General features: G+C 40.8%; 1 protein-coding gene across 1 annotated transcript; it reads right to left on the bottom strand.

Annotated features, from left to right (window-relative positions):
* Positions 1 to 6,113: 6,113 nt before the first annotated feature.
* LOC124865250 (phenylalanine--tRNA ligase alpha subunit-like) lies at positions 6,114 to 15,412 on the bottom strand. Its single transcript, XM_047360210.1, has 13 exons — positions 15,237 to 15,412; positions 14,900 to 15,037; positions 12,911 to 13,009; positions 12,696 to 12,814; positions 10,950 to 11,042; positions 9,765 to 9,893; positions 9,562 to 9,677; positions 9,401 to 9,485; positions 9,218 to 9,317; positions 8,389 to 8,557; positions 8,103 to 8,180; positions 7,634 to 7,748; positions 6,114 to 6,535 (listed from the first exon to the last, which is right to left on the bottom strand). Exons 1-13 carry the CDS (start codon positions 15,381 to 15,383, stop codon positions 6,430 to 6,432), a joined length of 1,494 nt encoding a protein of 497 aa, XP_047216166.1. The 5' UTR covers positions 15,384 to 15,412; the 3' UTR covers positions 6,114 to 6,429.
* Between the last annotated feature and the right edge of the window lie 582 nt (positions 15,413 to 15,994).

Raw genomic sequence — 15,994 nt, 5'->3', positions numbered from 1 at the left:
TAGGTACATAACTCACACTTAGCTGTTTTCTCACCTTGACATTTGTGACCTTACTGGGTTTGTTAATGGTGATAATATTGATCCAAATACTAGTAATAGTATACTACTCATTGGAAGGAGTTTAGTGATTTTTACTGGTAGGTTTTTCACCCTTTCCTCACCTCTTTTCCCTCAGGTCTTGCCTTGAGGGAGTAGAGGGGGGCAGAGTAACGGCCCGATCCGGCGGGGGAGAATGCAGCCCGTTCAGGCGGTTCTCCCTGACCTCTGTCCTCCTCGACTTACTCTTCTCTTCCCCTTTTCTTTTTTATGTGTAATCCTTAATAATCCCTTGAGTTTCATACCCTTAATGCTTGTTCTTGCCTAACACCTAAATTCACTGGGTGTTTTAATGCCTAAACTTAAAAATTTGGCTTATTGTATTTTGGGCTTAATACCTAAAACCTAAAATTATTGAGTTTGTGTTTGATTAATAATTTTTTTATATAATATTTAATATATATTTGTTTATATACTTTTTATCTTTCAATTTATGGCCTACCCTGATGTCTTACCCTAAACCTAAGGTTTCAGGGTTATTGCCTAAAACCTAAATTCACTGGGTGTTTTAATGCCTAAACTTAAAAGTTTGGCTTATTGTATTTTGGGGCTTGATGCCTAAAAACCTAAAATTATTGAGTTTGTGTCTGATTAATAATTTTTATATGATTTTCTTAATATATATTTGTTTATATAGTGATAAATGGCCGAAACACTCAATGACCCAGAGGTCCACTACTGATGATGTGTCTACTCCTTTAATGTTTAATCTCTAACCATTCAATATTTCATATTAAATGTTTACCATTTATGGTTCAACTATAGGCGTTTTTAACTTAATTTTGCTTCAATCCTGAGCTATTCTTCAATTTCATGTTTTCGACTGCTGTTCTTCTTTTCCTCACTACTGATTTTTCTGTATTTTACACTGGGAAATAGAATCTTTCCACAATTTTAGTCTTTCAGTAACCAGCCTTTCAGGACTTATCTTACAGTGGGATTAGGACCTCAGCATTTATTTAGTAAGTTAGCTTGTTTGAAGGAGAGCTTATACAGCCTTAGCATGTTATACAACTCTGACTTTAGCTCTTTATTATTATTATTATTATTATTACTATTATTACTACTATTTCCTCTGCTTGGGTGCGTCCAAGGACATGAGAGCTGCGGACGGCGTGCGACGGCCAGTGCATTACCTTTGACTTTCCAGTTTCAACCACTCAGTCGCTGGACGAGTTGGGGAGAGTCACCGAGAGAGAAAAATTGCCTAACCCCCTAACCCTAACCCTAACCCTAACCCTAACCCTAACCCTAACCCTAACACCTAAATTCACTGGGTGTTTTAATGCCTAAACTTAAAAATTTGGCTTATTGTATTTTGGGCTTGATACCTAAAACCTAAAATTATTGAGTTTGTGTTTGATTAATAATTTTTTATATAATATTTAATATATATTTGTTTATATACTTTTTATCTTTCAATTTATGGCCTACCCTGATGTCTTACCCTAAACCTAAGGTTTCAGGGTTATTGCCTAAAACCTAAATTCACTGGGTGTTTTAATGCCTAAACTTAAAAGTTTGGCTTATTGTATTTTGGGGCTTGATGCCTAAAAACCTAAAATTATTGAGTTTGTGTCTGATTAATAATTTTTTTATATAATTTTCTTAATATATTTGTTTATATAGTGATAAATGGCCGAAACACTCAATGACCCAGAGGTCCACTACTGATGATGTGTCTACTCCTTTAATGTTTAATCTCTAACCATTCAATATTTCATATTAAATGTTTACCATTTATGGTTCAACTATAGGCGTTTTTAACTTAATTTTGCTTCAATCCTGAGCTATTCTTCAATTTCATGTTTTCGACTGCTGTTCTTCTTTTCCTCACTACTGATTTTTCTGTATTTTACACTGGGAAATAGAATCTTTCCACAATTTTAGTTTTTCAGTAACCAGCCTTTCAGGACTTATCTTACAGTGGGATTAGGACCTCAGCATTTATTTAGTAAGTTAGCTTGTTTGAAGGAGAGCTTATACAGCCTTAGCATGTTATACAACTCTGACTTTAGCTCTTTATTATTATTACTATTATTACTGCTATTTCCTCTGCTTGGGTGCGGCCAAGGACATGAGGGCTGCGGACGGCGTGCGACGGCCAGTGCATTACCTTTGACTTTCCAGTTTCAACCACTCAGTCGCTGGACGAGTTGGGGAGAGTCACCGAGAGAGAAAAATTGCCTAACCCTAACCCTAACCCTAACCCTAAAGCAGGTCAATTTTAGCAAGTCCCATTGCTGGGAATGCTCTTGGCCACGCCCACTTTTGTGATCCCGCCCCCAATTGCCTTAACTCGCCCACAGAGCGTCAAAGTATGGGGAGGAACAGGTATGGCCAATCCCATGCTGGGAGGACCCAAATCAATCCCTTCAGGGACTTGCAGAAGCCCAACTCCAATGGGAATACATATAAATGCAATAGCCATCTCTCTCATGGTTTCTATATACCCAGAATGCCTTGGGAGTTTTAACACCGTTTTTGGGCATTTTCACCACTTTTAATCCTTTTTAACCCCCTACAACCATATATTGGCGTGTTCGTCTAATCAAGGGCTTTCCGCTGACATACATATATCCCACCTATAAACCACTTTACAAAACAGTCGAACCAAAAACAAACAGAAATTTCCCATGATGCCGCTGGACTCCGTATAATTATAGAATGCAACCATGAGTGAGAGTACTCTATCCCGGAGAGATCTAAAACATTTTTTAATGCCGACCTTCCAGGGAATCGGGAAGATACCTTTTGAGGTAAGCTTCCTCACATGATTATTACTTATCATGTGACTTGATCCTGGGGTCGTGCGGTGTATGGGGCACAGGATCAAGCTTAGCACTCCAGGGGTTGTGCGTTGTATGGAACACTGGAGATGCTGATTCCCTCTACTTGATCCTGGGGTCGTGCGGTGTATGGGGCACAGGATCAAGCCTAGCACTCCAGGGGTTGTGCGTTGTATGGAACACTGGAGTTGCTCGTCCCGGCAAGTGTCCTTCCCGGAGGACGGCCGGACCGTCGCGGCTTGCTGCGGCCGGTCTGGTTCGTTCTCTTGGGGGACACCAGGGCACGGGGGGCCGTAACGACCTAGAGAGGCTTGCTTCTCTGGGGGGGCCCCTCAATCCCCTGAGATGAGACCATTTCTCAACCTTACTTGGGCAGGCCGGAGTAACCTCACGGTGTCAACAACCGGCCTGTTTACCGAACGGTTCTGGGTAAGGAGGTAAGTATGCGGCCCTCCTGCGTTCCACTCTGGAACAGCACGCAGGATGTGGTGGTCCAGGGCGTCAGGACCTTAAACGTGGCCCAGTCTTCTATGAGGGTTAGCCTCGCTCATGCACGGTCCATTTTGCACCTCACACGTCCAATCCAATCCGTCCTCTAAACTGTTGTTCCACTTCAGGGTTCCAGGGTTCCTGGAGAAATCCAGGTCCCCGTTACCTATGGCATTGGGATGGTGGTGGCTTGCTGCTGCCATTCCGATTAGCCTCTAGGTGATAACCCTCACATTGGTGGTTCAACAATTGGGCTCCTTCAAATTGTCATCTTCCTCCAAATTTACATCCCCTAACCCAGCTTAGAGGGTTAGGCCGTGGATGCACTGGACAACCATTCCCTTTGTTTATTCAGATTATTTAAAATTTTTTACTAACTCACTCAGATAACGTTTTTCAAAGCTCGAGCTTTAGTATATTGTTTATTTTCTATATTAAATTTTACTCCCTGCAGTATCTCATTTTAATTCCAAAATTAGAAGGTCCTATTGAACAATTTTAAACAAAAACCAATTGGTCTTCATGACACACACCAAGGCTTGATCAACCTTGGCTGGGCCTTCCTCGGGTAGGGTGTCTAGTGATAATGGCCGAAACACCCAATGATCCCGGGGTCCACTACTGATGATGTGTCTCAAATTTCTATTTTAGTTCAAATTTTACTTTAATTTTAGTTTTACATTTAATTATCCCTTTTAACTTACAATCTCTAAGATCAGAATTAAATCTATATTTCTGTTTCATTCGATTTTTAAGCCAAATTTTTAACGTTCCCATTAGCTTAACTAAGTTTTTATTCCCTCCCAAACATTTTACCTACAACCTCCGGCATTGGGGTTGTGGGCGGGGGTGTGGGGACATGGGTAGAGTGGTGGTGGGGGTCCTGGGTCGGTTTGATTTGTCATTTGGGGAAGAAACTCGTCGTGGCTCCATTCTGTGACCGGTTGTCCTTGGACTACTGGGGGTTCCTAGCCGGATTGAATTGCGGCGTGGGGGGTTCATCCGAGCCCCTTGCTTAGCTTCTTTCCGGTATTGGGTTTTCATGGTGGCTCGGGGATGCCGGCCAGTTTGGTTGCCTGCGGTGGGATTGAAACTTGTTGTGGCTTCATTCCGTGGCCGGATTTCCGTTGTCTGCTGTGGGATTCTTGCCGGTCTGTGTGCGGTGCGGAGAGTCTGTTAGGACCCTTTGTTAGCTGCATTCCGGTACTGTTTTCCTTTGGTGGATGGGGGATCCCGGCCGGGGTTGTTGCTATACGACGGGCGGAGACCTATCGCTGCCACTTTCCGATGTTGGGTTTCCTTCGGTGGCTGGGGGATCCTTGCCGGCTTGGGTGTAGCCAAGGGGGCTTAATCGAGCCCCCTGTTGGCCCCATTCCGGGACGGGGTTTATCCGGCGGCTGTGGTTCCCAACTGGTTTGCTTGGCTTTGCGGCGGGTGGAGGCCCCTCCTGGCTTCATCCGATTCCTGGAATTACCTGCACGATCTTTGCCTGGTTCCTGGGCCCTTGCTCGCTCCCTGATGTGGTATTAGGATTGTGTTATTGTGTACCTTCCACCTGGGTCTAACATACGGAGATGAGCTCTTGAGTGACATGCGTCGGCCCGTGCCTTGCCTTTGACTCCCTACACCAAACTTTTTCGGTCATTAGACTGAATTAGGGGGATGTCATCGTGACACTAAACTCACCCTAACCCTTGCTTCTCTGATTAACGCCCTAACCCCTTCTTGTCACAACTGTCATTTAGGTTTATAATGAGATTAAATTACACAGGTGGTTGCACTGGATATTTAGTGGCATCAGAGTAAAGGGGGCTGAATACAGATCACACTTTACAGATTTTTATTTTCCTCCAACCTCATATTTATGCACTACTTTGTTTTGAATACTGGCAGGCAGCCTGGTTTTCATGCACAACTCGTCTCTCATAAGCCTGAAGGAGCTCCTGCAGTAAAGGTTTACTGAGAAAACCAGGGCTGAACTCATGAGCAACGTAAAGGATGTACATGAATAAATGGCATGAGCTGAACGCAGCTTGGAAATCAAGACTCAGTGCTCCATTTTTTTCCTCACAGTTATTGTGAAGAAAAGGGACAGAAAGATGAAGTGAAAGATGACATAACCAAGTAATGTAGGAAAATGTGCTGAAAGACACAACTCACCGGGAAAAAGACATGTCAATACACTTAAATAGATAGGCCAAAAATAGAGCATTAATCAGAGGAGCAGCCAAGAGGGCAATGGTAACTGGGGGGAGCTGCAGAAAACCATAGCTCGGGTGGGAGGGCGTGATAAAATGATAACTCTCAGATGTGTACTCCACAAATGGAAAAAATAAGACCTGTTTACAGTTTGCCACAAGCCAGAGACTGCGGAAGTCATGAGATTGGAGCAGAAGGTTCACCTTCCAAAACGTACAGCCAAAGCTCCTAAAGACTGGTTTAGAAGAATGCAATTATTTGTTAAAACGGCCTAGTAAAAGTCGAGAACTAAATCCAATTGGGAATCTGTGGCAGAAGCTAAAAATGCTGCATAATGTACTTTTCAGATTTATATTTGTAAGGAATTATGAAAACTCCATTTTCTTCCACTTGACATTTTCTGCTACTTTGAGTGGGTCTATCAAATAAAACCCCAACGGAGCGTATTGAAATACTGTAAAGTGAAAATGGGAAAAGGTCAAAGAGGTATGAAGAACTATGTAGAACTTAAACATACTTAAAAATGACAAAGACAATACGTTGCTAGAAAAGGCTTTATTTTATCCTGCATTTCAAACGTTGCCTTTTTCCTGTACAAGATACCTTGGCCAAGATGGTATGAAGAGTTTGCCATGTGTAACAAAAGATAGGACTCTACTATTATGGTACTTCTGCGAGGTAAAGTCCCAAGTATTTCAAAGACAGAATCCTCTTTCCAACATCTCCGTTCAGACTTTGACTAGGAGTGCCCAGTGGGTGGAAGGCCGTCTACGTCCCGCAGTGGAAATGTTAGGGTTAGGTTTGGATAAAACGAGTCCACTCGAAGAATGAGGAATTTGAACAGATAGGTTGAAACTCAGGAGTCCAGTCGACATATCGGGCTGTCATAGACCATCTGCAGGTTCACCTTGTGTCCCACCAGTTCTCTGATGTTGTTGATGCCGTATTTGATCATTGTGGGCCTGCGGATCAGAGGAGACGGCTGAGTGAGCAAAAAGAAAACGCTACCAGCTGGTGTCTGCATCGAAGGAGGACTTCAACACAAAGGTTGTTGGTTAAAGCATTAAGGTTAAAGTCAAAGGTCACACTTAACAAACCCATGACCCTGGTCATCTACCAGGTAAACTGAGACCGATTCTTTGGCTCTAGTCATCAGGGTTTTCACACACACAAGTTCAGGGGTTGTAGCACATGAACAATACAAACAAAAACTGTTCTGCAAGAACCAAAATGAAATAAGATTGGTTAACCTGTTGCTTTCATTGTAGCACTTTTTCTTCCTTCTAATTGGAACCCTTGAAGACTGTGCAATCTTCCAGGACCTCATAATAACTCCAATCAATTTACAGTTATAAATACATCTTCACTAATATTTGTTCAAATGTGCTTTGCAGGGAAACAACACAGATGTTCATATCGACGAGGCTCTGCCATAATTCTGACTGGATATTTGACTTTTTCCTCCCATCAGAACCGGCAGATCTGGTATGTTTTCAGGGACAGAACCAGCCTTTAAACACAGTGGTCCCAGATCAATATTAGCCTGCTTTGTTTTTTGTTCTTGAACATCCCAGCCCAGGCTTTCAGTTTGCATCAGATGGTTGAATGTGGACACAACCGCACAGTAAAACTGGAATAGATAAAGAAGTTGGACATTAAAGCTTCTGGAATGGCCCGGACCTGGACCCTGATGGAAATGTTTGTGGAGCATTGGTAACATTTTTACACATTCTGTCACTGAGGAGCGTTACACTTCCAAGGAAAAATGACATCAAGAGTAGCAGGAATAATAAAAATTTGTCGTTCAGAAATTTAAAAGAAAAAAAACTGTGGCATGTAAAAAAAAAAAGAAATAAGTATTTTCGTGTTCTTTAAATCCCCAACTGGATGTCGTGATTTAACATGACCTGACCTAAAGCATCGACACAACATTGTTTAGGGAAACCATCCGGAACAACGGACAATCTTCTGTGACGCACAGACAGACTGAATCACACAGATTTAATCAGCTTGCATTCTGCTATGTGCAACAAGTTCTTGTGTTTAATGTGCATGCTCACCTCTCCAGAGAAAGGCCCCAGGCAATTACCGACACGTCCTCAGGGAGACCCATGGGTAGGAGCATCTCTGGTCTGAAGACCCCAGAGTTTCCCACTTCTACCCACTTTTTCAGTCCTGAATCAACAGAAAGACAGATGCTTAAGACAAAATGTCATGAAATAAATGTAAAAATAAAAAAAATAAAAACATACTGCAGAAATGACAATGACAAAAAGTGTTTTCTGGTAGATCATTAATGAAATACCTTAAAATTGAGTATTTTGAAACTTAGCATCAAGCCTAAGCTCATGAAGTCGTTTAAACTGTCTCACAGAGGAAATGAGAAAATTCAAATTTTTCCATTTCTATCAACAATTAGCCCCAATCAAGCAAACCTGTAAACACTGACTAAATGTTGCTCATATAGGCTACAGATGGATGTCGGCTGAATGTTAAAGCTGGAGGTGATTATACAGAGCTCTAGTTTACCTTCATGGTAGCTGAACACTTCCATACTGGGCTCTGTGTAAGGGTTGTAGGCTGGCTTGAAGCGTAGCTTGGTTATTCCTGACAGAAACATAACAGGGATCATTTATGTGACAAGATGTCAAAACAAAAACAAAAAAAGACACACAACCACACACAACAAGAGGAAAAGTACACATTACTTCAACACTGCAGTTTCCAGAGATATCAATGCTGTCCATTTAGTAAAATAAAATGCAGACCAAAATTCAATCCCAACTCTCACTCTGTGTTCTTTGTAAATCCATACCTAGTTTGGTGAAGAACTGGTGGAGGACCCCCATGAGGTGCCCCAGTGTCAGATCCTTGTCGACGACCACCCCCTCTATCTGGTGAAACTCTGCTAGATGGGTGGCATCCAGGGTCTCGTTCCTGAACACCCGGTCGATGGAGAAATACTTGACAGGGGTGAACTTTTCCTGGAGCATGAGAGGAGCATCATGGGTTATAATAATAACACAATGATAATAATTAAGAGTCTGGTTGCCCTTGATTTCTTTTTAAAGAAACTGGGTACAAGAACGGTTTATAAGTAAGGAATCACATTTAACGTCTAAATACCAAGTTTTAAACTGAGCTAGGTCCTGCAGGGAGAGATGTGCTGTTTATAAGTATTATTTGTAAGCTGCAGAAAATTTTAGCAAATGTTTACACATTAGGACATATTTCTGGCTACTCTTCTTAGCAGAATCAGTAGTTTATTTAAACAGGTTGGTTTCCTGCCACAGACCTGGGATTTAGGCATAGTCTATACATTTTTAGTAGCCTTGTGGTCAACTACATGTTAGCTTAATGACAGCCTGATTTATCCATCCAAATTCAGCTCCAACATGTCTCTTGTCATACACAAGGCTTCTTGCTTTAAGTGAAAACTTACATTCTCATCTTTCATGCCATATTCCATTTCTGTCTATTTTGTTAATTTCCGTTTAAAAAGAAATAAAATTAACACAGCTCTGATAACTATAAGGCATTCAGACTGTAGGCCTAATTCCTTAGTAACTGTGGGTATGAGTCATCATCCCAAAGAGACAAGGCTCCTTTCCATTACATCTTCAGTGGTTGTATGTGCTGCTCACCTGCTGTGCCAGCTTATACAACATGCGTGCGCTGACAGCCGTAGTGTGAGTCCGGAGGATGTTCTTCTGAGCCTCCTCTATCTTCCAGTTGTATTTGTACCTGAAACGCAGCCTTGTGTTGACCCAGATCTGTTGCAGAAGTGCAAACAATGTCATGCTGGTTAGTTAGTAACCATGCCTCACCCTTGTGAGCCATAGCCTCCCTCTGAGTGGACCTTCTTCACTCTCTCCAGGTATTCCAGTGGGAACTCATGAGCGAGCGCCGGGTCTGAAATGGGACGTTCTGAGTCACTGCTCGCCACTGATTAGGGAAGCACTGTAAAGGGTTTGTGAGTGAAACTTACCGGACAAGAAGAAGGTGTCGTGCTGGTCTCTGGCCGGGTGCTGCTGAGGCTGGTACAGAGAGTCAAAATTCCAGAAGGAACTTTCTATGAAGTTGTTTGTCGGCATCTCAGAGAAACTACGGGAAGAAGAGACTCCCGTTGCTTGTTTTTAATGGCAGTTAAATATAGATGTTTCTCGAATTCAGTGCTTAACAGATTCTCACCCCATCTCCAGGAAGATCTGCCTGAACTGTGTTCGCACCTTCATGAGAGGGTGCAGGTGGCCGCAGTTCGGGGCCACGCCCATGGCCTCAAAATTGTATGGCTTAAACTTCTTCTCCTTCCAGCTGCCACTACAACCCAACAAAACGGATCAAACAGGATCACGGTAGTTTACCAATCCTACCCCCCTCCCACATCAGGTAACAGGGATATAAAGCTTCAGCCTATTCATCTAGGATTTTATCATCTGCAGCCAAGATGAGTAAAAGCATCAAATCTATGTAAAGGGCAACATCAATCTGAATTTTGGGCTATGGGAACACAGCACATCTGGATGCTGCTTTTAGCAAAATCCCCTCTAGAATATTTTCAAGCCAATGTGATGAGAGTACTTCTTACTTCCTGCTCAGTGAGAGCCTGAATTTATTCCTGTCAAAATCCCAAATTTTACCAATTAAATACAAAAGCTCAATGGAAACCTGTTGATTCAGGGTTTAAATATTGAAGCTGGGGGAAAAAAAGAGTCAGGCAGGAAGAGGGATGGCTGGATGGATAGATACACGGATAGAGGAACAAATGGAAGGATGGACAAATAAATGGTTGGATAAACGGACGCGGGAAGATGGAAGGATGGACAATTAAACTAATTGATGAATAGATGATGGATGGATAAAATGAAGCATGGATGGATGACTATGGACAGATGAATAGATAGATGGATAAATGACTGATGGATGACATGTATGTATAGATGTGGAAAAAAGGTTGGACACAGACAGACAGACAAATATGGACGGATAGAAGGATGGGTGGAACTTATAGACCATGGGATAGGGAACAAAATCTAGAAATCTATAATTTTTCCTTTTCTTACCTTTTTCCATACTTATTCATACCTGGTAAAAAACAAAGTCCAGGGTTCTCTCTTTTAGGCTGTGTAGGAACCCTGGAGAATTTTGATTCTAATGAACAGTTTAAAAACATGCATAAAAATGCCATCAGTTTGTCCTGCTCTGCCTTTAGGACCAAGTCCTTAACTCTGGACTTGTCCCCATGTTTGAGCAGATGTTCCTCTGCGTCCTCCGCCTGAAAGCCTGCACACTGTCACTGGCTGACAAAGCGGGTCGGACAGGACGCCATGTTCATTTAGATGTTCAACCTATTGGTAACCAAGGTCAAAGACTCACGTGGCAATCATCTCAGGGGTGAGCTCGGCCTCCTGTTTGGTTATGGTGGTGCTGAAGGAGCTTCCCTTTGCAATCCAATAGGACTTAACAGTGCTAAAAAAAATAAAGGAATAAACTGATTTCACACAACCATTAAAGCAAGGAGCAAGCTTATGTAGTTTCGGGTAGGTTTAAAATCATTTCAGTCAATACAACTTGTATTACTAAAACAAAGAGTAAAATGCTTGAAAAACCTTCTGCAGCAGGAATATATTGATATTTTAAACATTTTGAGTATGCCTCCAGTGAAATCTTGTGAATCTGGTTAAAAGCATTCCATCCAGGTTGGAATAGTCTGATAAACCAGACAATGTATTTGATAATTAATCGGTATATTTCTTGTTTAAGACGTGGATACACCACCTTACTGGCAGAAAATCTCCTGAGATTTAAAAGAGTTCATGATCACATAGACTTTTACAACAATCCCAGGCCCACAGCATTACAGATCCTCTACCATACCCAACAGTGAGAAAAAAACGGTACTTTTCCACACATTGATCTGTTCTTTCACACCATGAGGTGTTTGATCATCTCTCACCAAGACTGAGATCTTTAAACAACAAAGCACATGGTTCCAGTTGGTTCCAGAAGACTTCAGCAAACTTCACTTTTACATTCATGATGGTTGGATGGAAATAGCTTTTTCCTGAAGTCACTACCAAACTACCATGTCTGGTGGTTGCTATGGAAACTTGATGACTCCAAGATGGCCCACATTGCTGAGGGTTTCAGTAAGATCCCCCTTACCAACCTGCTCACTGTGTGCACATGTTGACAACATCAATGGTTCCTCGTCCAGCCAAGCAGTCAGCAGCTCAAACAACCGGCGTCATCTCATATTCATATCCCAAAAGGAAAATGTTCATTTTTAAAAAGTCCTGCAGTACCATTTATTTTAAAAGGGATTGTAAGGGCTCCCAAAAATTGTTTTTTCCCAAGCCGTTTCTAAATGCACTCAAGCTGAAGGTAAAATTTCTTTAAAATCTTCAGTGTGAGAATATATAACTACCATAAAAGATGCATTTACCTAAAGGCTTTACTCGGGATGATAATAAATGTGGCTGGCTCTGTAAATTTGCTGCCAACAATGTTTTCTTTCTTCAACTTAAAGAACATGAGAAATAACTTCGTATCTAGAGGTCGGTTTGAAGTTAAAAAAGGATCTAAACACTGCTGCAAAACCCTGCTTGCTGTGCTCAATGGGGAAAATGTTCTGAGAGGATAAAATGAGAGACGCTTAGATCTGCTCTGCACATGTGTGTTTTATCTACCACTCAGAGGGACACGGCTTCTTGGGTAAGAGGATTTTGAGTGAAAACATAAATTGGTATAAATCCACAGCATATTTTTGTCATCCAAACATCGAAATCCAAATGTTCCCATCCAAGCTAAACTGAATAATCTTGGGTTCTTTTACATAATGCTAGCTAGATAATCCACTGAAAACAGCCAACTGTCTGAAGTTACACATCAGCTGCTTTCATGAGCTACAAGCATGAGAATAATGCCGGTAAATTGTACAATACATTAGACAGTTTCAGACCACTTGATACTTTTTAAGAAAAGAGAAACGGCAACAGAAAAACTGCATCTCTGTTCAAATGATGGAAGGATAAGACCAACCAACAGCAAACCTTCTGCTGCCACCTACTGTCAGAGAAATGTACTCAATAATCACTGCTACATAGAAGTTTGAAGACCTACACTTCAGCCAGGAGTTTTCTCTTCTTCAGCTCGTTCTTCTCCTTCTTGTCGAGCTGAGCGGCGTTGCCCTGTTTTACTAGGAGAAGCTTCTCTCTGACCTGGTCTTCTATGCTCTCCACCTGAGGGCCAAGCGTAGCCACACAATCATCTCAACACAGAACAGGGTGGTGCATCATATGAGCCTAAAACGGCCGTTGGTAAACAGAAGTGCATACAGTTCGGAATATCCTGGGGCCTCCCTCATAGGACTTGTCCACACGGATCCACTTGTTGGACATGGCCTTGCTGAAGCCGATCTTCCCAAATGAGAGTTTCTGCATGAGAGAATTGAAGAAGTTAAATAACAGCATTAACTTATGTGAATCGAACACTTGAAATTTTTGGAGGGATCACAACTGAGTATTAATTGCTTTATTTTGCAGCGTCTCTGCAAGTCTATTTTTATTTTTTAGCCAAAAACTGCCAAAAAAGGCCCAAGTAGATCGTGACAAACAGACAATAAACATATGAATCCCATTAAACAAATATGCTTCACCCTATAGTTACCGTACGGAAAACAAAATCCACTGCCTCTGACACTTTAACTGGTGGTAGAGGTGGAGGTGAAGAAGAGGCATGAAGTACTTCAGATGTCTAACATTTATCAGAAATGGTTTCAGAAGGAGCTTTTAAGAATGCTATCTGTCGTTAGTCGTTTTAAAGCAGTCAGGGGGCAATTTTTAACATAAAAAGTTAAATATTAATCACTTAGACAGAATACTACTTTGTTTTATTTAAATTACCTTATAGACTATCCTAAAAAAACTATTTAGGATAAAACATAATGGGTCTTAATCATAAATCATATTTTTCCTTATTGCATAATTGGGTTAAATAGTATACCGTTTATGTAATGATATGCTGGTATATTCCTTTTGTAAGATGTGGATAAAATGATTGCAGCTAAAAAACAAAGGTTGTGACATAATGAGAGATCATAAATTATATATATATATATATATATATACACACACATCATGTAAAATAAGATGAATACAGTGTTGGTCATGTCTAAAACGGATTTAAATTGTTATAACTGGTATAATTTGAGATGGCATGACCAAAAACAAAAGTCAATATTCAATTAGTTCAATGAGCAGCTGTTCCATTCAAAACATTTTAAATAAAATGTTTACGTGACCAATAAAAACGAACTGTTAACATGACAAGCTGAAAACCGTCCCTTAGAGACGGTTTTAGGGTGCATATTGTCATTTTTATTACTTATTGACATGATAATGTAACAGTTAATATTACAGTCTCTATCAAAGCGATTTTTATTAACAGATTCCCATTGTTGCTGGTTTTGAACGAAAGAAACATTAAATTCTAATAATTTTATCTAATAATGTGTAAAAAAAAGAACAATTATATTTATTGTTGTTGATATCAATGCTCCACTACTCTACCTTTACTACAATATTGAGGCTGTAATGACAAAACCATAATTCAACCAAAATTAACATGGTTTAATAGGGTTCATAAGCAAAATAAATGATAAATAGTTCTTTAATTCTTTTTTTAAATATAACAATAAAATGAAAATAGACAAAAGTGACTATTTGAGGATTTATCAAGTTTACAAGTTACTAATGTAGAATAGTTTTGGGCTAGTTTTATTAGTTAAAATGATCTAGGTTTGTATCGCCAACACTTCTTATATTGAATGACACCAGCTATCCAGACAGTACTTTCAAAATAAAAGCCAGTATATATATATATATATATATATATATATATATATATATATATATATATGGTCTAACAGGGCATGCTTGTAGACAGATGTAGCTGTGGGTTTGATCTGACAATGTATGTTGACTGGACAGAACACCGGTTTTCAAAAATAAAAGCAACATTTTAGGATTTGGAGATAAATTAAGGCTCATGATGACTTTATACAACAAATCAGAGGATGATATTTCATGCAATAAATCATTTACTTGGTCATTTGGGACATATATTCTCTTTCTAAAACAGTGTTGTTAAATCTAAGGTTTGAGAACTAATCGTATATTTTTATGGGTGACTTTAGGTAATGTTCTGGACACTGAGATGCCTTCTGCACATTTCCAGCTGTAAAGTACATCGATGAAGAAATTTAAACTGTGAAATAGAAACCTCTCAGATGTTTTCACACCAGTGAGTGCTGATGTCCATCTCACCATGAGCTCAGCCTGTGGCAGACCCTCCAGAAGGATGGAGCTGAAGACCCGGGCTTCATGGCTGCCCTGCTCGGCTATCTCAGTGCCCTCCTCTGTCAGTTCCCAGTGTTTGGAGGAGCGAAGCTCCGCTGAGATCACCTGGACAGCAGAGAACAAAAATGACTTACCTTCCCTGAGTATCACTGAGGCTGGGCCACTTACGCTTATTTATCTCGGGTTCTTCATTTAGCTGAGTCGTTCCTTTCAAATCTTCCTTCTTTAAGCCTCATTGCATCAGTCACGCTAAATGTTGACAGTAACTCCAACTTCCGCTAACTCTCATTCCGGCAACACTCACATCGCCAAGCGCTTGCAGACTTTTCACGGCTCCGATGATGACCTGGTGGTCCACCCCAAGGCTGGCCGCCACTCCCAGGCTGTCTACGCCGCCATCCACCTTCTCAATCCGCTGTAGAAGCGTTTCCACCACACCGGTGTCCGCCATGCTAAACCCTGCAAAGCCCGAAAGAGACAGGATGTGACGTCAAAGCAACGATTCATTCAATGCCCTGTGGGAACCTAAGCGCGTCGGCCATATTGTGACTGGCACGTATCTGAAAGCAGCATAAGAATGATTGGAATCTGGGTTTACCCAACAAAAGCAGAATTAAACATTAAGTTCAACTAAGAGTGATATATTGTATAAAAAAAATATTATTTTAGTACTAAATGAACAATGTCTACAAACCCCACTTCACAAAGTCCACTTAAACATAGCTTTATTGACTCTTTATAGTTTTATGGAGGATAACAGTGCGTGTAGTTTTCTTTTATCATGCCAAAAGATTAGTGTGACTGTGCAACACTTTATTATTTTTTCTCAAATCTGTACATTATATAAAGGCCACTCAAGTATAATCATGAACTCTATGGTACATCCATTGAATACTTACTCCGAGCCTGTTATGCATGAATTAAACCCTCAGGCTAAAGACTTTAGATCAGGCCAGTTTTCTCACCAATCAAGCATAATGGTGTCATTGCATTAAAGCAGGTACTGGTAGTTTTGGTAGAATAAAGCTGGAAAATTAAATTAACATATCCACTCATCGGCTG

The sequence above is a fragment of the Girardinichthys multiradiatus genome, unplaced genomic scaffold (genome assembly GCF_021462225.1).
Source record: "Girardinichthys multiradiatus isolate DD_20200921_A unplaced genomic scaffold, DD_fGirMul_XY1 scaffold_59, whole genome shotgun sequence".
Classification (NCBI taxonomy): domain Eukaryota; kingdom Metazoa; phylum Chordata; class Actinopteri; order Cyprinodontiformes; family Goodeidae; genus Girardinichthys; species Girardinichthys multiradiatus.
Note: the sequence above shows the minus strand (reverse complement) of the source record. Positions and strands in the feature narration are given on the sequence as shown.